We start from the raw sequence: 23381 nt of genomic DNA, 5'->3' as shown, positions 1-23381 counted from the left end.
AAACCTGACGTGGCCTCTAGAGAATGCTACCCAGGGCAGTAGAGCCTCCCTGATGGCACTGCCCTCAGCACCACCCTGCACAGCCTGGCCGAACCCCGCCTTGCCCGGGCCATCTCTGTCTCTGAGATTCACCACGGAGGTTAGCTTGGTTGTAGCTGAGCTGTTAAGAGTAGGGGTTTGTGTTCTTGAAAATTAGAGCCTAGGAGCCACACACATCCTTCTTGCCCAGCCCTTACTTAGACCATTTTCTTTATCTTTTTCAATGAACACTTCTCAAAGTGTGCCCCTTCCTCCCGCCCAAGACCCTTTCAGGAGGTCACAACTATTTTAATAATACTAAGATGCTGTATGCCTTTTAAATTCATTCTCTCATGAGTGCACATTGGAGTTTTTCCAGACATGTGATACAGAAAAAGATTGAATGCGAAAGTATATATTTGGGTACAGCTGTTGTTGCTCAAGCTAGACATTAAAGAAGTTTGCAAAGATGTAAAACAGTGCCACTTTCCTCAAATTTTTGATCCTTTGAAATACCATTTTTAATTTAAAAAGCAACAGTTTATTATTTTTGTTTTTATTTTAAGTTCCAGGGTACATGTGCAAGATGTGCAGGTTCGTTACATAGGTAAACATGTGCCATGGTGGTTTGCTGCACTGTGAACCCATCACGTAAGTATTAAGCCCAGCATGCATTAGCTATTTTTCCTAATATCTCCCTCCCCCTGCCACCCACCCCCAGCCAACAGGCCCAGATCAAGAAATGTCCCTGTGTCCATGTGTTCTCATTGTTCAGCTCCCACTTATGAGTGAGAATATGCACTGTTTGGTTTTCTGTTCCTGTGTTAGTTTACTGAGGATAATGGCTTCCAGCTGCATCCATGTTCCTGCAAAGAACATGATCTCGTTCCTCTTTATGGCTGCATAGTATTCCATGTTGTATATGTACCACATTTTCTTTATCCAGTCTATCATTGATGGACCTTTGGGTTGATTCCATGTCTTTGCTGTTGTGAATAGTGCTGCAGTGAACATACGCGTGTATGTATCTTTATAATAGAATGATTTATATTCCTTTGGGAATATAACCAGTAATGGGATTGCTGGGTCAAATGGTATTTCTGGTTCTAGATCATTGAGGAATCGCCACACTATCTTCCACAGTGGTCGAACTCATTTACTTTCCCACCAATGGCGTGAAAGCATTCTTACCTCTCTGCAGCCTCGCCAGCATCTGTTGTTTCTTGACTTTTTAATAATCACCATTCTGACTGGCGTGAGATGGCATCTCACTGTGGTTTTTGGATTCCTCTAATGATCAGCGATAGTGAGCTTTTTTTCATATGTTTGTTGGCCGAATAAATGAACTAATAATTCTAATGTTTCATAGTTATAATTTTTACTATGGCAAATATTGATAATTAAAATTAAGATAAACAAGAGCTCTTTGAGGTCTTCCATAATTTTCGTAAGTGTAAAGGGATCCAGAGACAAAAGGGTTTGAGAATCACTGCTTTCAATCCTGTCAGTTCCAGTTGGAATCCCAGTTTCTCTTTGAAGGTGGCACAGGTTGTCTGGCTCACCGTTTTCTCTGCATTCTCTAAACTTCTGCGCCACTCAGCTTAGTGCTTAGCTTTTTTCTCCTTACATATAGTGTAAGGTCCCTGAAAAGGCGGATCAGATCTGAATTGAGAGTTTTTGAGACTTCCAAGGTATACAGTGCTGGGCACAGCATAAACAATTGTTAATGATTATTCATATTACTATCATCATTGTCAATGTTCAACTCACTGGTTTATTGGAGAAGCAGTATACATCTAAAATTTGTGAACAACCTCACTTCATAAAATCAATATGCAATATAGAAAAGGAACAAAGGTTTTTCTTTAATCACCAATAAATTGGTCACAAAAGTTAACATATTAATCTGCTTAATTATTTCTTTTAATTTTAATTTTTAATGTAAATTGCCAAATTATAATTGCATATACTTATGGGGTACAAAGTGATATTGTGATTTATGAATATAATGTGGAATGATTAAGTCAACCTAATTAACATATTTAGCACCTCTAATCTGCTTAATTCTTATGTGACCAACAATTGCAATAAACCCTGGACGTAGGCCCTTGCTCTGAAAACTTGCTGAGCATAGTGCCGTGCACTTAGTAAGCATTCAGTGAAGCCGGTTGAATTGAATCTGCTGTTTCAGTAGCTGCCCCTGCTGTTCTTGTAACCCTCGGTGAATTCCCTACCATCCCTGCCTCTACTATAAGTGATTTGCAGTTGTTTTAGGCTTTCAGAAGGCAGTCGTACTTTCTCAAGCCTTTTCTGTTAAAGAATTGACAGACTTTTCTAGGGCCAGGCTGGAGGGCATAAATTAGTTGAGCAAGCTGGATTAATACCCCAAGGTTGGGTATGAGTCTTTCTGATCATTCCTACTTTGGACTGAGTTTGTTTTTCTTAGGCAACCTTTCCTGACTTCCAAGACATAAACATCAGATTAACATTCTTGTGCCAGGGTCCTGCCATCAGTCCCAAAGTTTCCTTCACTGCTTCTCCCAGGAAGTCTGGGGATGCCGTGCAGGTAGCACACTGCCCTCATAGACTGTTACAGCTGATAAGCCACAGCTTTGTTTTCGTAAGCTCAGAATGTCATGTTGTATTGAGTTGATTTTAGTTTTTTCATAAAAAATGTGTGTGTTTATTCCACAAGAATTTATTGGGAATGTCCTTTGTGCTGGCACTATATTAAATGACAGTGATAAGGAAGCCTTAGACCCGGGAAGCTTACCACCTACCAGTATACACACACAAAAGTAAGCCTAGTGTGTGTTTTGAGTGCAGTTGCTCACTCAGGGCAAGGATCCATCCAGATCACCTGTGAGAAGAGGGAGTCAGGAGAGACTTCACAGAACAGGCTTCCCTAAGCCTGCATCTTGAAAGTTGAGACGAGATTTGTCCTGCCCGTGGGAAGGCAGTCCAGGTACCAACAGCATGTTCCAAGGCACGCGGAAACCATGTGGTGCTCAAGGGAAACGGAAAACAGTTGGGTTTTGGAGGTGAGGACAGTGGGGCGGGCAGGGACCAGGCCTCGCCGGCCACAGTGGGAATGGGGTTTTATCTACAGGGTGGATGAGATACATTGCAAAGGCAATAAGGATTTCTGCTTTTTGAAGGTAATTCTAGTGGTGTGGGGGAGGGGTGGGTCTTGAGGTAGGAAAACCAATTGAAAAGATAACTAGCATAAGACTGGTGAGAAGCTATGCCAGAAGCAGGGCAGTCAGTGGCAGTAGGAATAAGGAAGTATATACTAGAATAGTTGGGGATTAGAACTGACAGTTTGGTGAGAGGAAGGAGCTGCTGATGTTCGCAGACTTCTGATTTGAGTGGGATGGCAGTATTCCCAAGTGAGACAGAAGAACACGCTTTGGGGGAGGGTTGTTTTATTTTAGGGCCCTGTGGCACATGAGGTGGAGCTGCATTAGGCAGTTATGTAGATAGTTCTAAAGGCTGTAAAAGAGGTCAACACTAGAGAAAGACTTGGGAATCATCAAGATCCAGGTGGAAGCTGCATCTATGAGAAAGCATAAGACCAGGCTGGGTGCAGTGGCTCATGCCTGTAATCCCAACACTTTGGGAGGTCGAGGTGGGTGGATCATGAGGTCAGGAGTTCAAGACCAGCCTGGCCAAGATGGTGAAACCCTGTATCTACTAAAAATACAAAAATTAGCTGGGTGCAGTGGCAGGTGCCTGTAATTCCAGCTACTCGGGAGGCTGAGACAGGAGAATTGCTTGAACCCGGGCAGCAGAGGTTGTAGTGAGCTGAGATCACGCCACTGTACTCCAGCCTGGGCGAGAGAGTGAGACTCCGTCTCAAAAAAGAGAAAGCATAAGGATGTGTATATATAATAAATAGAGAAAGGGAAGTGTGGACTCCAGAGGAGGAATACACTAATAATGAAAGGACAGGGAGAAAAAGACTGTCCTGTGAAACAGACTGGAAAGACACAGACCAAGAGGTAGCAAAAGTACTGCCATGGGCCCTTCCAGAGGGGTGGGTGAAGGAACTAAACCTCCTCCATATCAGACTGGGCATCAGAACTGAGCTCAATCCGTGAAGCCAGGAGTTGAGTTTGGTTCCCTCTCCATGACTCTGGCCCCCAGTCTGCCATGTACAGCAACAACTGAAGCAGCAGCTTTTCACCTTCTCACCCACTCCAAACCTTCCTGTGATAAGAAGGCTGGTTACAGACCCAAGGGAACAGGAGGACCTGACACAGCCAGGATACCAGGAGCTAAAACAGGATGCCCCTGGCCCAGTGGCTGGATCTTCAGTATCCTTACTATTAAGACAGGAAAGGAGGTCCCAAATGACAGGTTTCAGGTGGTTCTGGTTCAGATTTTTATTTATTTATTTTGTGTTTATTTTTAGACAATGGTTCTGATTTTTAAATGCTAGAGAGAGGTTAAAGGAAGAACAGTTGAATAGTATCTGTTGCATTGACACTGAGATTGATAGGGACAGAAATCAAGTTGTCTTATTAATCAAGTGATGAATAAGTGAATGAGAAATTAGTATGTTGAGACCACAAATATAAACTGCTTTTTCAAGAAGCTTGACTAGGCCAGGTGCAGTGGCTCACGCCTGTAATTCCACCTCTTTGGGAGGCCAAGGAGGGTTGATCACTTGAGGTCAGGAGTTCAAGATGAGCCTGGTCAACATGGTGAAACTCCAACTAAAAATACAGCTAGGCATGGTGGCATGCATCTGTAATCCCAGTTACTCAGGAGGCTGAGGCAGGAGAATTACTTGAACCCAGGAGGTGGAGGTTGCAGTGAGCTGAGATTGCATAATTGCACTCCAGCCTGGGCTACAGAGCGAGACTCCATCTCAACAACAACAAAAGCTGGATTAGGAAGGGAAAGAGGGGAGGAGGAGTGCAATAGGTAGAACAGATTTTAAGGTTAAAGGGGATGTTTTTAGGAATGGACTGACAGTATTTTTATAGAATTTCCAAAGCGTTGAAGTGAAGTAGGGAGTGGCCTAAAACTGCAAAGATAGTATTTCCAGGACTTGGAACGATAATAAATCTCTTGTGTATGGGGGCTAAGTAAAACCATCTATTTCTAGCAGATCTGCATCCACCTGTGCTCCTTTTGAGACAAGGTCCGGCTCTGTTGCCCAGGCTGGAGTGCAGTGGTGTGATCTAGGCTCACTGCATCCCCTGACTCCCAGGCTCAAGCCATCCTCCCACCTCAGCCTCCTGAGTAGGTGGGACTACAGGTGCATACCACAATGCTGGGCTACTTTTTTTGTATTTTTTTGTAGAGATGGGGTTTCACCAGGTTGCCCAGGCTAGTCTTGAACTTGTGAGCTCAATCAATCTGCCCACCTCGGCCTCCCAAAGTACTGGGATTACAGGTGTGATCCACCATGCCTGGCCTCCTTAGACTTTGGATATTATTATTTGTGTTACTTAATTAACTAGGTATCTTCTTACCTGATTGAGCCGGGCGCCCTGCTCACAGAACTGGATGGTTGGTACCCTGCTGTCTGCCACCAAGTCTCCTGGCATCCCCTCTTGCTTCCTGGGAAGACCTTCCAGGCCTCCTTGCTGGTGTTCTGCTCCTCCCTCACGTCTGCTGCCTCACTTAAGACATCTCTTCTGGACGTCTTGCTTGAAGTTAGGCCAGTTGCCAACAATGTAGGCAGACAAGGTTTTCAGAGGTATTTGTGACTCAATTAAAAGTTTATAGTGTATTCTCAATAGTCTGTATCCTAAGAATGATGCTGGATATCAAACTGATAAGAGTGGTGAGTCCTGGGAAGACTAGAATGGAGGGAGAGGGGACATTGGTTAAGAGCCTCTCTATACTGCTTGAATTTTTAAAATGAGAATTTAAATTAAAAATTATGGTGCTGAATAGTCAAGTTTGAAAATTAAAACCCTGCCATATCAAAGGTGATACTAGTAAGATACCAGCAAAATAAATATAGTTTGTTGAATATGTATTTCTTTCAACTTGCCATATTCCGTAGGAAAGATTTAGTTCTAATTACATCCTGTGAGTTTAGTTAGGTACTTGGCTTTGGAATAATTCTTTATTTTTTTGAGACTGGTTCTTGCTGTGTCACACGGGTTGGAGTGCAGTGGTGTGATCATGGTTGACTGCAGCCTCAACCTCCCAGACTCAAGCAATTCTCCTGCCTTAGCCTCCTTAGTAGCTGAGACTACAGGCACATGCCACCATGCCCTGTTAATTTTTTACTTTTTTTTTTTTTGAGACGGAGTCTCGCTCTGCCGCCGAGGCTGGAGTGCAGTGGCCGGATCTCAGCTCACTGCAAGCTCCGCCTCCCGGGTTTACGCGGTTCTCCTGCCTCAGCCTCCCGAGTAGCTGGGACTACAGGCGCCCGCCACGTCGCCCGGCTAGTTTTTTGTATTTTTTAGTAGAGACGGGGTTTCACCGTGTTAGCCAGGATGGTCTCGATCTCCTGACCTCGTGATCCGCCCGTCTCGGCCTCCCAAAGTGCTGGGATTACAGGCTTGAGCCACCGCACCCGGCCCTACATTTTTTTGTAGAGACAGAGTCTTCCTATGTTGCTCAGGCTGATCTCGAACTCCTGAGCTCAACCGATCCTCCTGCCTCGGCCTCCCAAAGTGAAGTGCTAGGATTACAGGAGTGAGCCACCACGCCCGGCCTAAAGGAATTCTTGAAGCCGGCTTGCAGTTTAACAGGACCTGGGGATTAATTTAACCCAAGATCCACTGAACATTCCCACCCCTTCTATGAATTCCAAGACTAGTTTGGCTGCTCTGAAAGAGAAGAGAGAAAACTAGAGTGGTTCACAGTTTTACTGCTGCAGCTGTACCTGATCAGATGGTAGGATTACCGTGTAGTTCTGAGCATTTCAAAGCTGTTTTGGAGGAATTTGCCACTATTTATACCTTGGAAGGAAAATAGTGCTGTAGGTAACTTCACCTAGATAATTTCAAATGTTGATTTTAGAATTGACTTATATATTTATTTTGAATACATGTGCACCTGATACAGAGGTTCACAGCCTGGCAGAGAAAGTAATGCAGCTGTTCTGTAAAACCTAGATTCAGGAGTACTTGGAAAACTGCACGGTTTCCCTAGCTTGCCTATCCTCTGCCCTAATTCCTTTTTTCCCCTCCCTTCTGAATACGGGCAGTGTCTGAGACACACTGCCAAGCAGGCTAGGGACTGAGTGGCATGGTCTCTTTCTAGCCTTGTCTGTTAAGGAGACATGTAATGTGCAACTTTACAGGGTCGGCACAGAATTTGGACTAATGATAGATCCAGAGAAGAGGCTGTGTTTTAGCCTAAGCGGAAACTTTAATCGGAATAGGGAACTAAAAATTAGTGTTATTATCTTGATAGTCTCTGCAGTTGACAAAAAAATTAATGAATCCTGTCGTCCTCTGAAGTGCTGAGGGTCAGACATAACCATGTAGCCTCGAGTTCTCTGTAAGGGCCAGACCCATCTTGGAGGCTGCAGCTAACTTCAGTTTTTACCAACGCAGTTAATTAGGGGACACATCCACATTCAACTACTGAATTGCTGGGATCCCATTGGGATTCGGTTCAGCTTATGTTTATTGGACTCTACCCAGTACCAAATTCAAAGGTGTGTTAGACACAGTCCTTGCTGTCAAGGAACTCCTGCTGAGTGAAGAAAATGGACTCGTGGATATTACCAATATAATGTGTATCTAAGAGGAGGAACACTTTGTCCAACCAGCGAGGGTACAGAAAATTTCTAGGAGATAACACCTAAAGGAAAAGGAGAAGGGAATAGGCAGGGGCTCTCAGACATTAGTGTGTATGTTGTGAGTAAGGAAACTCTGTGCAGTCATGAAGCGATAATGGGTCTGGAGAGGTCTTGGATTTTACCCTAAAGATAGTTATTGACTGAATTTAGGTGGCGAGATACCCAGAGGTCAAATTTGCTTTTTAGCAAGAAAGACTGCTGCGGTGTATAGTAGAGAGATAGGGAGACGAGTCATAATATTTCTAATTCTCATCACAATTCCATCTGAGATGTATTGATTCAAACACTATTAAATAAAGTAAGTCCAATAGAGGGGACGACAGATAGCAGGGCAGTGGCAGTGAGGTGCTTTCAGATTCCCTGCAGCACCGTCTCAGCACCGTGCCCTGACATGGGGCTGAAGCTCTGCTTACAATCTCTAGCTGTGGGGAGTGGAGCACGCTGTCCTGGACAGAAGTATTGGGTTACTGTGAAACTAAGGGGCCAACTTCCAAACAGTGCCAGCTTGCTGACAGCATTGTAGATGCTGGTCCCAGATGAACCTCTGCTGGGCTCGCCATTGCTTTGAGCACCAGCACACACGTAGGTAGCTCCAACCTTGAGGAGCATTCCTTCTGCATTTGTTTGTGTCATTGTAAAATGAAGGTGCTGGCCATTTAATATATATTCCTATATCTCTACATTCAAATACATGAATATATATTTCAGAGAGAGATTCCATCATGGAATAAATAAAATATTTACTGCATTTTTTAGCAACTTGCTATGAATTGATTTTGAAGAGACTATTCCAGCCATTATGGGGGAATGGACTGGGGAGGAGCAAGAATAGGAACAGAGAACCAGCGAAATGGCCCCAACAAGCAAGAATGACAGTAGTGAAAATGAAGAATTATAGGTAGATCTGAGAAGCAGATTTTGAAAGAGGAAATGATAGGACTTGCTGATGGACTGATATGAGGGGTTGGGTGAGAAATTCATGACGGATATCAGGGTCTGACCTAAACACCTGGGTGGAGGGTGATGCCCTTGATTGTATGAAGCCTTAGTAACCACTTACCTTTATTGAACATGTTTGGTATCCTGCCCTCTACTAAGAGTTTTACACGTATTGCATTTAAACTTCAAAAGAACCCTATGAAGAAGGTGTTGTTAGTGTTCCCAGTGTTGGTTGAGGAAGCTGAGCTCTGAGAGGTTGGGCTGCGGGCCTAGAAACGATAGCTGGTGAAAGGAGGAGCTGGATTTCCATGAGGCCACCTGTGCCACTGCCTCCTGTGGCATCTTGCTATGAGCATACAGCTCATTGTGATTTTTTTCTCTTTTCAGGGTTGTGGTTTTTTGCACTGAATGTAACCTAGACTCATCTTCACGGGCTTGTGTTGCCCCAGGTACTGTCAAAGGTAAGTTTTTAAAATATGTATCTACCATGTATTGGCAATAGTCTTCTCCTTAAAAAGAAGAAAATACTTTTTCAAGAACATTGTTGCCCTTTTACCAAGTTCTTACAGGAAGATATTTGTAAGGTGACCATCATACCAGCCCCTTGCTTTCCTCCTATGTGGTAGGTCCCTTTAAAAAGAACTGGTATTTAGATGGATACTGACATTTGGTGCCTCATGCTAGAAAGCTACAACTTAGTTATTATGTGAGTTTTATGTGAGTGTACCCCTAGCGTCTCTGTCTCTCACCTTTCCCTGCCACAGTCTGTAGTCCACATTACTGCCAGGGTTCACTTTCTGAACGATGGATTTAACTCAGGTCACGCCTTTGCTTAAACAGCCCTCATTGTATCCAGTTGCTGCAGATGTTGTCCCACAGATCCCTTCAAAACCTAATTCCAGTCAACGTTTCTGGCTGCTTTTTTAGTGAATCCTTATCTGTAAGCCTTAACGGACCACTTTCTTTTCCCTAGATATATATAGTATTTTTTTCATGGCTTTGTGCCGTGGTTGATGCTTTTCTCTTTTTAGAGTTTGGAAGCAGGGAGAAGAATGTGACTATCTACTCTCCTTGTTGTATTTTTCCTGTTGTCTTCTTCTCCCAAACTCCCTTGGCAGAATTTCTTTTTCATCTGTGTTCTAAGAGCACCTGTTGTTATTACAATAATAAATTATTCAATATTTTATATTAAAGTTGTTTATTTGTATCTGTCTCCTTTACTAATATATAAACCCTTTGAGACTGCTTGGAAAGGAGCTAACCTATTTTTAATGCCTAAAAGAGGCCCCCACAAGCAAGAAAGGATGACAGCAGTGAAAATGAAGAATTGTGGGTGGATCCGAGAAACAAATTTTGAAAGCAAAAATGATAGGACTTGCTGGTGAGCTAATATGAGGGGTCCAGGGTAGGATGAGAAATTCATGATGAATTTCTCCCCAACCCTTTGCTAGGCTTATGTGCCTAGTGTATGCACCTTGTCTCTTGTAGAGACAGCCACCTACCTGAAGACAGTAGCTGTAACTATAGCCACTGCTAAGGTCAAAATACTGTGTGAGCTATGGTTTTTGAACCTCCCAATTCAGCCTCAGTAGTATAGAGCAATAAGATAAAATGCTCTTAGAACTCTTACTAAGAGTTCTACACACATTGTTTAATTTAATCTTTATAACACCTCTTCCTGCACAGCTTTACGGATGAAAATACTCAGGATTATAAAGTTAAATAACTTGCCCAAGATCACACAGCTAATAACTGACAAAGAAGTACAATTCTACATTTTCAAAGGCACAGCTCATTCCAACATAACACACTATCCCAGCACCATCTGACATGTGGTAGAGGCACAGTAAATGTTTATTGAATTGATATCTATTGCATCTTAAAGAAAAAGCACTGTAGTTGATTAATTCAGTCATTCTTAACATAGAAATTTATTGAATACCTATTAAATGCCAGGTATACAGTTTTAGGTAGACTGAATACAGAGATTAACAAGATATAGTGTCTGGTATTAAGGGGTTGACAGTCTAATCCTTATCATATAGAGAAATCTATGTGAGTAAATAAATCTAATAACGTATTACAGATCCCATAATATAATTCAAACAAGATCCACTGGGGGCACTGAGGAAGGAATCATCCTTTCTGCCTAGAGATGGATCAGGAAATAGTTCATAAAAGCTAAGCCTTGACTGGAAAGTCGGGTCTCCCCTTGTGGCACCAGAGGAGGGAAAGGCAGAGGGAGTGATAACAACAAAAACATGGAAACCTCAAACAGTCTGCCATATTGGCAAAGCCGTAAGATGTTCATTACGGCTGGAACAAAAGGAATGGAGACCAGGCAGATGAGGCTGGAGAGACAGGTGAGGGCTGGATCCTGGAGGGCTTTTGAAAATATTAACATATTTGGCAGTTTTCATGGAAGAACTTGCACAGGTACTGTAGAACATTACTTGTATTTAGTTCTTAACATTTGCTGTTAAGCAAATCCTGTCATGTGTGTGGCAAGCACTGTGCCCGGTCAGGGCTATCCACCACCAACCACAGGTCATAAACCGGTGACTGCTCCAAGTTTAAGTGAGGTGCAAAAACAGAAATTTAACACTTGTGTTGGCCAGACACGGTGGCTCACGCTTATAGTCCCAGCACTTTGGGAGGCCGAGGCAGGCAGATCACTTGAGGTCAGGAGTTCCAGACCAGCCTAGCCAACATGGTGAAACCCTATCTGTACTAAAAATACAAAAATTAGCTGGCGTGGTGGCACGTGCCTGTAGTCCCAACTACTTGGGAGGCTGAGGCAGGAGAATCACTTGAACACGGGAGGCAGAGGTTGTGGTGAGCCAAGATTGCGCCACTGCACTCCAGCCTGGTCAACAGAGCAAGACTCTGTCTCTAAATATATAATACATACATACATACATACATAAAATAAACACTTGTGTTGTCTCATCTCATGATGGGACATGACTTGTCACTTTGGCACGACTTGTTCACCCCTCTAGTTTTCATGTAAGTGGGCTTTCCCCTGACTTTTTTGTGACTCTGTTAGCACTGATACATTAGACCCTTTGTCACTTCTTACATGGAACCCTTAGTTAACCGTATACTTTTGCATTGCCTATCTTACTTACCTTCTATTTTGTCAAAAGGAAAGTTGCCCTAGACACAACCATAAGCCATGCCTTCAAACAAGAATGTTATCAAGGTTTGTTCAAGAAACACATTGAAAACTAAGGACAGCTCCAAAACAACAAAAAATGAGAGCAAATAAAATAAAGGACAAAGATAAAAATAGGTATCAATATGACATTTAGTAAGTGGGCACATTACATGGTTTTAATCAGGAAAGATTTTTAGAAATAAAAACTGACTGGAGGCCAGGCACTATGGCTCACGCCTATAATCCCAGCATTTTGGGAGGCCTAGGCAGGTGGATTGCTTTAACTCACAAGTTCAAGACCAGCCTGGGCAACATAGTAAAATCCCAACTCTACCATAAATACAAAAATTAGCCAGGCGTGGTGATGTGCACCTGTAGTCCCAGCTACTTGGGAAGCCCAGCGAGGCTGAGGCTGCAGTGAACCGTGATCATGCCACCGCACTTCAGCCTGGATGACTGAGTGAGACCCTGTCTCAAAAAAAAAAAAAAAAAAATACTGAATAGATTAGAAGGGTAGAGATGTGGATTGGTGATGAGGGTAAGGGGTTTCCAGTGGGGTGTGGGCTAGGATATATAGAGATAGAGATTAGCATGTTGTGTGCTGAGAATGGAAAGATTTGCCTGCGTGAATGCAGAATATAGTGTGCTTTGAGAGTAACTAGAAATGAGGTTAGTGAAAAGCTTTGGAAGTAAAAGTGTGTGATTAATGCTGTGGTAATGGAATAATTTGGAAGACAAGGCTGATATGGAAAACTGAACTTAATTCTGAGGAGGATACGTTTTAGATATAAGTTGAGATCAAAGGGTATCCAATAAGTAGTATTCTCTTCCCTGCTCAAGTTCTGAACCAACAGAGACTTAGGACAAAGGAGTAGGGCAGATAGCTGGAGATCAAAATTTCACGTTTATCATTCATAAAGTTGCCATTGGAGAACTGGCTTAAATGTAAGGGCAAGCAGACTTTTTAAGACTGGACTGAAGGACTTAACAGGTTTATTCACCCAGCAACACTAGTCTGGGATAGACCTGCCTCCTCGTCAACGAAAGGAACAGAGCAGAACAGGTGCCCCCAAGGGAAAAGGGAGAGAAAAGGGCTGGACTATGCAAGCCTGGTTCCTTCTTCCAGACACACTCATCAGAGAAGTGACTTCACCCCTGACAGCCTGAGTCAGGGATATAAGGCCAGGAATATGAAAAGCTGGATATTGTCCCATGTGGAAGGAAGTATCAGGAACAGGGAAAAAAGTTTTCCTCCCCTAGCTTTCCTTCCTTCCTTTCCTTCCTTTCCTTCCTTCCCTCCCTCCCTCCCTCCCTCCTTCCTTCCCTCCCTCCCTCCCTCCCTCCTTCCTTCCCTCCTTCCTTCCTTCCTTCCTTCCTTCCTTCACCAGAAACCTCTTAATTTTCATTTTCCTTTTGAATCACCTATATAGGCCTAGCACAAGCAATTTAAATGTAGAACTTCACTGGTTTTGTAATGCATGTGTGCTATTTGAAATTCAGCTGCTTTGCAGCTTATATGCAGCGAGTAATTGTTCCACTTTCTGACGTCTAAAAGGCCTGTAGGAAGAAAGTCTGTTTTCCCTGAAGTCTAATCTTTCCTCAGCCATGCCTGCTTAGGAAAAGCTGCGCCGGCATAATTCAAGGTCAAGCAGCAGCCTTCTGTACACTGAAGCCACCCAAGGCCGCTAATGCCCTATTCCCTTTGCTGAGGCCAGCACAGCTGGCATTTGCTTGCTAGGCCAGAGCGGCTGGTGTATGCTGAGACTGCCTGCACAGCTGATATGTAAATGAGCTTTCAGTACCAGCATCACCACCACCACCACAACCGTCTGTGGCTTGTTTCTTGATGAGGCCTGCAAAGCCCCCAACCCTTTGCAAAGGCTTATGTGCCTAGTGTACGCAGTCTTGTCTCTATAGAAACAGCCACTTACGTGAAGACAAAGTTGCCATAACTACAGTCACTGCTAAGGTCACAATACTGTGTGCCTATGGTTTATAAACCTCGAATTCAGCCTCAATAGTTAAAAGCTACTGTGTAACTATAAAAACAACAGTAAAAAGCCTAATATAAGCTTCTACAAGAAAATACTGTGCCCCCTCATTAAAGTCCAAGGCCCAAAGTCCTGGCCTTAACAGAAGCCTCAAAAATGCCACATGTGTTTTACTCCCTTGAATTTTAGTTCGTGTCTATTTATCAAAATTTGAGTGCCCTGCACCCGAGGTTACGGTCTTTGAGACCCAATAAATAGCACTCTCCTTCCCTTGACTGGGCTCTATATTTTGGTCTCCCAAATGTCCTCCTTTTTAAAAACTTACATGCAGCAAAAAATTGTTACACTTTCCATTTTCCCCTCCTTTTTAAAAGGAGGGCATTTGGGAGACCAAAATACTGTTTCTCTGACTAATAAAGCTGTATTGGACCACCTGTTCCTGCTGCCACTGCTATCGTGTGTGCCGCTGGGCAGAGGGGCCGGGCTTAAAAAAAAAAAAAAACAGCTGTATTGGAGAATGTGGCACATCTGCAGGCCGGTGAGCTTAACACTGAACTTCATAATCACACAGACTGACCTACTCATGGGTAGTTGTGAGGGTCCTGTGTCTGTGGGTGGAGGAGGAGAGGAGAGTGCCTGCTCCCCGGGGCAGCTGGCTTCCAAAAGGAAGGAAAAGAAAGGGCTGAGCTCCACACACTTTGTTTCTCCTTCCAAACTCACCATTAAAGTAAGATCCTGTTACCTTCTCTGGAGTGGATTGTGTGCAGGTGGAGAGGAGCCAAGGGTGGAAACTCAGGAGCCAGGAAGAAGCATTCCCTTTTCACAGCGCGTCCAAAGGGAAATGGAGATCACTGGGGATCGGACTCTGAAAGAATAAGAGTTCGGGGTAGAGAATGCCTTGTGAGTTGGTCATCTCCATGTACTTATTAAGTATCTATTATGTATCAAGTGCAAATACATTATCAGTGAATCCTCAGAATAACTATTATTCCCAAGTTTTGATAGGGAAGCTGAGACTGAGACGAATTGAGTGATTACCTCAAGGTCACACATCCGTACACATTCAGGTCTGTTGGACTCTTCAGTGACGGCCACAGCTCCCCCTCCAGGTTCCAGTCACTGCCCCTTCCCCTTCAGGTGTAGCAATAGTAAGGTTCCCCACTGTTGTCAGCCACTGGGTGGTTCACTAGCCTTTGTTGGTTTCCCTATTTCCATTCTAACGTGTTGGAAAATTAAGGGCTGGAGTAGTAGGGAAGGTAAGACTTGGGCCTTGGTAGGATCTTACTAGGAGACAATGGATTTTAAGAAGTGAGTGTAGGGGCAGAAGTCTTGGTTAAAGCCTTGGGTAGAAGGTGATAGCATAGGGGAGGAGAGATGACAGTGTTCAGTGTTGGGGGGTAGGGAGGAGGAGTCGGTGAGGGGAAATAGCAGTGATTGTCGGAGAAGGAGAGAACTAATATGGCCAGGCGAGTCAGGCTAGAAAGAGACTTAAGAAAAATAGAACAGCCAAATAGGAGAATCCAGAAAGGATGAAAGTAAAAAGATTATAGCTGAAGGAGAAGCCAGCAAGATGAGAGCAGTGCCCTTTCATAGAAGAAACAACCACTGCCATCCCTTCTTCCTCCGCCGACCTCCTGTCTCCAGTCAGTGCCTCCCACTGGCTTAGCCCAGCCAGCAGCCAGAAGATAAGGAGCCCAATGATGGTATCTCCTGAGGCACACAGTCAGGCAGAGAATGGAGTGGGGGTCTGGAGGGAGCAGACAGTACAGCCCCAGACCAAGGAGTGTGCTGAGCACAGACCTGCAAGCATGAATGGAGTTCCAAGAAGTTTTTCTGGTTCAGCTATGCCTATGATGCATCATCTATGAAATGCAGTCTCTGTTTCAGTGAAGTAGGAGAACTTAAAGACATCTGTGAAGCAAATTACACATAAAATCTTTCTGGAGATGTTACCGAGTTTTTCCGGTGTTATCAACCTAATTTTCATCAAAAGAGAACTTTTTTTTTTTTTCTTTTTGCACAACTGTGATAAGTAGGTGAGGGACAAAGTAGACTAGAGAAAGCCTGTTTTCACTTGCTGTGAGCATTGGTCATGTGTTTGACAGAGGGGATGGGCAATGTTGATTACGTTGGGAGTGAGTGAATGAATATCAATTGAGAGCTTCTACTGTACTGATTTTACACTTCACATCACATAAATATGCATTCGATCCCAAAAAGACCTTGCTAGGTAGGTGAGCAAAGTAGATATTTTGATATTTTGGTAACCCCTTCCCACCCAGTAGATGAGGAAACAGCTTCCTGGAAGCACCTTCTTAGCCATGAGTCTTGGCTGGTTATAGAGAAGTCTGCACCAAAACAGATCATCAGGCATTGTGCATTAATAGATTTTTCTTGCAAAACACACTACCAGCATCTTTTTACCCTTTTTTTTTTTTTTTTTTTGAGACAGCATCTCACTCTGTTACCCAGGCTGGAGTGCAGTGGTGTGATCACGGCTCACTGCAGCCTTGACCTCCTGGACTCAACTAGTCCTCCCACCTCAGCCTCTTGAGTAACTGGGCCCACATACATGTGTCACCCCGCCTGGCTAATTTTCGTGTTTTGGGTAGAAGTGGGGTTTCGCCGTGTTGCCCAAGCTGGTCTCGAAGCCCTTAGCTCAAGCGATCCACCTGCCTCGGCTTCCCAAATTACTGGGATTACAGGCATGAGCCACTGCACCCGGCCTTTTTTAGTTTTTATGTTTTGTAGCTATGAGCTTTAAAGTAGCTGATAGGTTTGTAAATATTCGTACCTGTATTATAATGGAGATTTGTGTCATTTGAATAATGATTCCTCAATAGGGCCAGGAGTGGTGGCTCATGCCTGTAATCCCAGCACTTTGGGAGTCTGAGACGGGTGGATCACGAGGTCAGGAGTTCAAGACCAGTCTAGCCAATGTAGTGAAACCCCATCTCTACTAAAAATACAAAAATTGGCGGGGGGTGGTGGTGGCGCCTGTAGTCCCAGCTACTTGGGAGACTGAGGCAGGAGAATCGCTTGAATCCAGGAGGTGGAGATTGCAGTGAACCAAACTCACACCGCTGCACTCCAGTGTGGGCGACACAGCAAGACTCTGTCTCAAAGAAAAAGAAAAAAATTTATTCCTCAATAATTACATATGTAATGAATTCATGAAAATGTTGTATAAATTTTTAGTAGTTTCCGTTTGGCACATTTTAATTCATAAAATTTGAACAAACTTTTTCTTGACTCTTTCTTCTTTGGGGAAAAATTAATTACTTTTTACTGTCTTGCCCTATAAATAGTCTCATATAAAAATAAATTAACTGACATTTAGTTTATTAAGCACATTTCCTAAAAATGAAAAGTGGGGCCACCCATTATAGTGTACTTTAATTTCAGTTACGAAGAAAGCAGGAACGTTATTCATAAATTATAAGCCCAGGAAACCCAGCCAATTCCAATAGCCTTAGCCTAATACCCAAGCACTGTGACCTGCAGGGGCGGAACAACAGGTGTGCCGCTTTGCTCACTGCCATACTTTCTTGCAGGTCAGTGTCTGCTGTGAGAATTTCGCCACCATCTCTGCCAAAAGCCAAATAAAATAGGGAAAGAAATCTAGAGCTATTAATATCCCAATGCTGGAAACCTGTCCTACTTACCCTTCTCCCCCAAGGTGGGAAAAATTCCCTCCCTGCTTCTCTCCCTCCCTCTTTCTTACCTTTAAGATGAATGTGCGTAGACACACACACACAAAGTTACTCAAAGTTACTTCACAGTGTCTGTGGCCTTAATTGAGAGAATTTCAGTCGAAACCTTTGAAAAAACAAAATTTTGCCCTGAATTCCTTACATACTTTTTCTCTTCTCTCTTCTTTTAGGCAGTATTTTTGTGTTTCTGCAGAGTTTTGCACAAAATCTGTTCCCATGCAAACCAATGAGGGAGAAGTATCGGAAGAAAGCAGTTCCAAGGTCAGTAAATTACTGAAAGGTACAGTTTGAGTAGAAATTGAACAATAGAGGCTGTGGATGAGCAGAATGGGAATTTCATTTTACATGACTGTAAAAATTCGATTGATTTAAATTAGAACCTAACCTAAGATTGAGAAATTTTTTTCTTTTCAGTGTACTTTTTAATGCTATATGCTCATTTAAAACAATTTTACTGAACTACAGAGAACTTTATATTTTTAGAACACTAATACTATGTCTTTTTAAGTTTGTTATGAAAGTTACTCTAGGTTTATGAAAAATCAGAAGTATATATATAAAGTCAAGAGTCAAAGCTGGTCCCCTGTTCCTGCTGCACAGAGGCAGTCGCTGATAATTTTTAGGTGTTTTTCTATTATAAATTTTATTTTGTTTTATTTTGGATTCAGAGGTACATATGCAGTTTGTTGCGTGGGTATGTTGTGTGATGCTGAGGCTTGGGGTACAAATGATTCCATCACTCAGGTAGTGAGCATAGTACCCAAGAGCTTGTCTTTGAACCCTTGTTCCCTTCCTTCCCTCTCCCTTTTGGAGTCCCCAGTGTCCACCGTTTCCATCTTTATGTCCACATGTACCCAGTGTTTAGCTCCCACTTATAAGTGAGAACATGCAGCATTTGGTTTTCTGTTTCTTTGTTAATTCATTTAGGATAATGGCCTTCAGCTGTATCCATGTTGCTGCAAAGGACATGATTTAATTCTTTTTTTTTTTTTTTTTTTTTATAGACTGGGCCTGGCTCTATTGCCCAGGCTGGAGTGCAGTCACACGATCTTGACTCATTGCAGCCTCTGCCTCCCAGGCTGAAACCATTCTCCCACCTCAACCTCCTGAGTAGCTGGGACTACAGGTGCCTACCACCAAACCTGGCTGATTTTTGTATTTTTTGTAGAGACAGGGTCTCACTTTGTTGCCCAGGCTGGTCTCACACTCCTGAGCTCAAGCAATCCACCCGCCTAGGTCTCCCAAAGTACTGGGATTACAGGCATGAGCCACCCTGCCTGGATGATTTCATTCTTTTTTTATGGCTGTGTATTAATACATTTTTAAATGGTAATTTGTTTGCTTTGTTTTTTCAATCTAAAGCCTAAGAAATGTTATCACCAAATCTTATATGTAAATATATATAATAAATAAAAATAAATATATATAACTATATAAATCCTGTATATAAATATTTATCTATATTTTTGTCTCTATCTGGCTCCATGTGCTGATTTTCCTTGGCTGCTGCTTAACATGGTTACATGAGACCCTTAGTATTACTTTTACTTCCCTCTTTGTCCATTCAGAATTGTCTGTAGCTCTTCCTGGGAGCTCTGAAAACAACTCTTTCAGTTTCTTTCTGGATGTCCCCTCTACGGGGCTGTGATCTAGTCCACAACTTGGGTGGAGGGACAGATGTCATCCCGGTCCTCTTGGTTTTCCTTTCCCATCTCACCAGATTTCTTTCTTTCTGTAGCCAAAGCACAAATTTATAGACTTTCATCAGACTCATCTAGACCCTGAATCTCGTGTAGGGTGAGTCAGAGCCTGTGAGGTACACACATGCTCTAGGAATCTCCCTCACACACACATACACACACACACATGCTCTAGGAATCACACACACACACACACACACAGAGGCACACATACCCGGGACACCCAAGATACCCACACCCCAGAATGTCTGAGGTACATATACATCCTTCCCCAAGATCCTAATTTACTAATTTATAGTGAAATGTAATGTTAAGGAAGACTGGGGCTCTGCGCGCTGGCTCATGCCTGCAATCCCAGCACTTTGGGAGTCCGAGGCGAGTGGATCGCTTGAGCTCAAGTGTTCGAGACCAGCCTAGGCAACATGATGAAATCCTGTCTCCAAAAACAAAAAGTAGCTGGGCATGGTGGTGCATGCCTGCAGTCCCAGCTACTCAGGAGGTTGAGGTGGGAGGATTGTTTGTACCCAGGGACGTGGAGGCTGCAGTGAGCTGTGATTATGCCACCGTACTCCAGCCTGGGCAGCAAAGCAAGACCCTATCTCAAAAAAAAAAAAGGAAGATTGGATTTCTGGCTAGTACATTTTCTCCCTGGAAAGATAAGGTATAATTGGGAGATTGCTTGGTGAATATGTAATTAGACCAGTATAGAATATATTACTGTGCCATAAGCTCAGTTTTCAACTTCTTTTTGGAAAAATAAATGACTAGTTTTCTTGATTTTTCAATTACTGAATAGTTTATCAGTTCAGAATGAATTAGACTCAAGAATAAGAGAACATTCTTTTTATATGTGCCCTAAGTGGATGCTTCTGTTATAAATTAGATTATAACTTCAACTTCATCAGCCTTAGTTTAACTCAGGTTCTTATGTTTTTCCCCCGATGTTGCTTTTGTTTAAAATCTTATATTTGGACGCTGATTTCATCTCGCAGGCGTCAGTCCACTCTCCCCCACCGAGGGTGTAAATCAGTTAATCAGTCAGTAAAATCTTATGTTTGGAATGATTTAATGTATGGCTGGAATTTATCATTTTGCTGTGGTATGTAGTTTGTGGATGTCTGTTAACAGAAGGCCATTAGGAAAGGTAGCAGGTTTTGAGGAAAAGTAGAGAATTTTTTACCAAAAAGTGATTTTCAGCTGAATTTCTTTTTGTTCAAAATTTTTTTTTTGAGACCGGATCTTGCTCTGTCACCAAGTCTGGAATGTGGTGGTATGATCACAGCTCACGGCTCACTGCAGCCTCAACCACCCAGCCTCAAGCAATTCTCCCACCTCAGCCTCCCAAGTAGCTGGAACCACAGGTGTGTGCCACCACACCTGGCTCTTTTTTTTTTTTTTTTTTTGGTAGAGACAGAGTCTTGCTGTGTTGCCCAGGCTGGTCTCGAACTTCTGGGCTCAACTGATTCTCCTGCCGCAGCCTCCCAAAGTGCTGGAATTATAGGTGTAAGCCACTGCGCCTGGCCTTCAATAAATAATTCTTAAGCATGTGTTATCATGGGGTACAACAGTGAACCAAAAAGACATGGTTCCTACTCTCAAGGTGGTTTCATCTTAGTGGGAGACATGAATAAATATAAATAAAGATAATAATTATAGATGATGGCAAGTGCTATGAAGAAAATAAAAGAAAGCCATGTCATGCAGGGCAGCTGGGAGGAAGAGCGTAGCTAGTCAAGGAAGATCTCTCTGAGAAGGGGACATTTCAGCTGAAGCTAATGGGCAAGGGAGCCAGCTGTCTGGAGGGCTGGAGGAACAGTGTTCTAGACACAGGAAACAGCTGCAAAAGCCCTTGGCCTCTTCCAAGAGCTCTCAGAAACCTGTGGGCCAAGTGTGACGGGAGGTTAGAGAGAGAGGCAGAGACCTTGCAAGGCCTCAGAGGCCACAGGGCAACGTGGACCTATTCTCTATGCATAGGGCAGCCATTGAAGGCTGTTCCCTCGAGGAGTGATGTGATGTGGTAGGATTTGCATTTTAAGAGATGGCTCTGGCTGTTGTCTGGAGAGTGGATTGGAAAGAGGTAAGAGTGGAAGCAGGGAGCCTGGTGGGAAGGCACGTGCAGCCGTTCGGGTAGGGCTGCATTCATGGGTGTTACCGGAAGTGGAGGAAAGACAGACTTGAGGTGTGTTGTGGCGCCAACACTGATGTGACTCGAGGATGGATTGGGATCCTTTTGCATCATAGAAAGGGGAATTTCAAGAAAAAGATTCCCTCAGTAACTTCAGATGCTGCCAAGAATCGAGGAGGTTGACAAGTGAGAAAAGACACCTGGATTTGTTTAAGAACTAATTAAAGAGAAAGGATATGAGAAAACTTTCTGGGGAGATGGAGATGTTCTGTGTCTGATAGGGGTGCAACGGTTTATAATTACAATAAAAATAGTTACAGTGGCTGGGCGCGGTGGCCCTGTAATCCTAGCACTTTGGGAGGCCAAGACGGGTGGATCACGAGGTCAGGAGATCAAGACCATCCTGGCTAACACGGTGAAACCCCGTCTCTACTAAAAAATACAAAAAAACTAGCCCGGTGAGGTGGTGGGCGCCTGTAGTCCCATCTACTCGGGAGGCTGAGGCAGGAGAATGGCGTGAACCTGGGAGGCGGAGCTTTCAGTGAGCTGAGATCCAGCCACTGCACTCCAGCCTGGGCGACAGAGCGAGACTACATCTCAAAAAAAAAAAAAAAAAGTAGTTACAGTGTAGGTACATTGTGTGTGGTGAAACTGACATAATCAAATGGAGTGGAGAATACATGGAAGTATAGATGAAGCAGGAATGGCAGAATGTTGGCAACTATTGAAATGTTGTGATGGGTACATAGGGGTTTATTTGTATTTACTTTGTACATGTTTTAATTTTTTTTTTTTTTTTTTTTTTGAGACGGAGTCTCGCTCTGTCGCCCGGGCTGAAGTGCAGTGGCGCAATCTCAGCTCACTGCAAGCTCCGCCGCCCGGGTTTACGCCATTCTCCTGCCTCAGCCTCCTGAGTAGCTGGGACTACAGGCGCCCGCCACCACGCCCAGCTAGGTTTTTTTTTTTTTTTTTTTTTTTTGTATTTTTTAGTAGAGACGGGGTTTCACCGTGTTAGCCAGGATGGTCTCGATCTCCTGACCTCGTTATCCGCCCGTCTCGGCCTCCTAAAGTGCTGGGATTACAGGCTTGAGCCATCGCGCCTGGCCTAAATTTTCTATGATAGCTTCTAAAAAGAACTTACTGATGTTCAGGGGTGCCATTTAATTAGAGTAGGAGGTGCAGAAACCAAATTTTATGGGTTAAAGAGAAATTAAATGATTTTTAAAAATGCGTTATGACTATAGTCCACCACTTAATTTTAGGACATTTGGAAATAAATGGAAGAGAGAACAATGAGGAGGAGGATTAAGTTCAAGTGAAAGATTTTTTTTTTAATGGAAAAAGGCCTATGCATGTTTGAGCAAAAGGGGAAGAAATGAGTGGAGGAAGGCAAGAGTGCAGTTAGAAAAAGGTTTCTCCGATTTCCAGGCTTAGCGGGCCTCGTACTGCAGTAATGCCTGAGCTCAGGCCCAAATCCTGCTCTTCTGACTCTTGTTTAGTGGTGGAGGGAGTTTTGGAGGAGGAAAGAAAGAAAGTAAATTCAGCTTTTCTTTGTATTGCCTTTGAAAGAGAAGTCATTGTAGTTGGGAGAGTGTAGAGTACACAGTCGAAAACTTGAAATGACAAGTTTCGATTTCCTGTTAAGAGGAAAGGCTTGGAATTGCAGCTGTAGAGAAGATGCTAAGAATAGTTAACAAATGAATAAAGGGTCAATATGGTTTACAAAATATCCAGGTAGGTTGTGCAAGTATAAATCGGGAGCCCTTATGGATGGGCAGGGTTGGTATAGAAGTCTTATTGGAGGAAGTGAATTTTGCTCTTCCTCTTGAAGAGATGTTCTCTGAAACCGTGCAGCATTTTCCTTAACATTTTCTTGGAGAGAGATGTTTACTGAAGTTCAGAGTTGGATTAGGATTCTATATTCTTCAGGAGTTGGGAAATGTAGACTTTGACCTCTT

At 43.3% G+C, this 23381-nt stretch overlaps 1 protein-coding gene across 3 annotated transcripts in view; it reads left to right on the top strand.

Annotated features, from left to right (window-relative positions):
• Positions 1 to 23381, top strand: part of TNRC6B (trinucleotide repeat containing 6B) — a 302194-nt gene that overhangs the window by 67021 nt on the left and 211792 nt on the right. For all 3 annotated transcript variants that reach the window (XM_025398888.1, XM_025398885.1, XM_025398889.1), the window contains exons 2-3: positions 9122 to 9195; positions 17769 to 17859. In XM_025398888.1, the coding sequence (XP_025254673.1) occupies positions 17815 to 17859 (45 nt within the window). In that variant the 5' untranslated portion in view covers positions 9122 to 9195; positions 17769 to 17814. The remainder of the gene's footprint in view (positions 1 to 9121; positions 9196 to 17768; positions 17860 to 23381) is intronic.

Source organism: Theropithecus gelada, chromosome 10, assembly GCF_003255815.1.
Source record: "Theropithecus gelada isolate Dixy chromosome 10, Tgel_1.0, whole genome shotgun sequence".
NCBI classification, from domain to species: domain Eukaryota; kingdom Metazoa; phylum Chordata; class Mammalia; order Primates; family Cercopithecidae; genus Theropithecus; species Theropithecus gelada.
The sequence above is the reverse complement of the archived record's forward strand: the minus strand, read 5'-3'. Positions and strand labels throughout refer to the sequence as shown.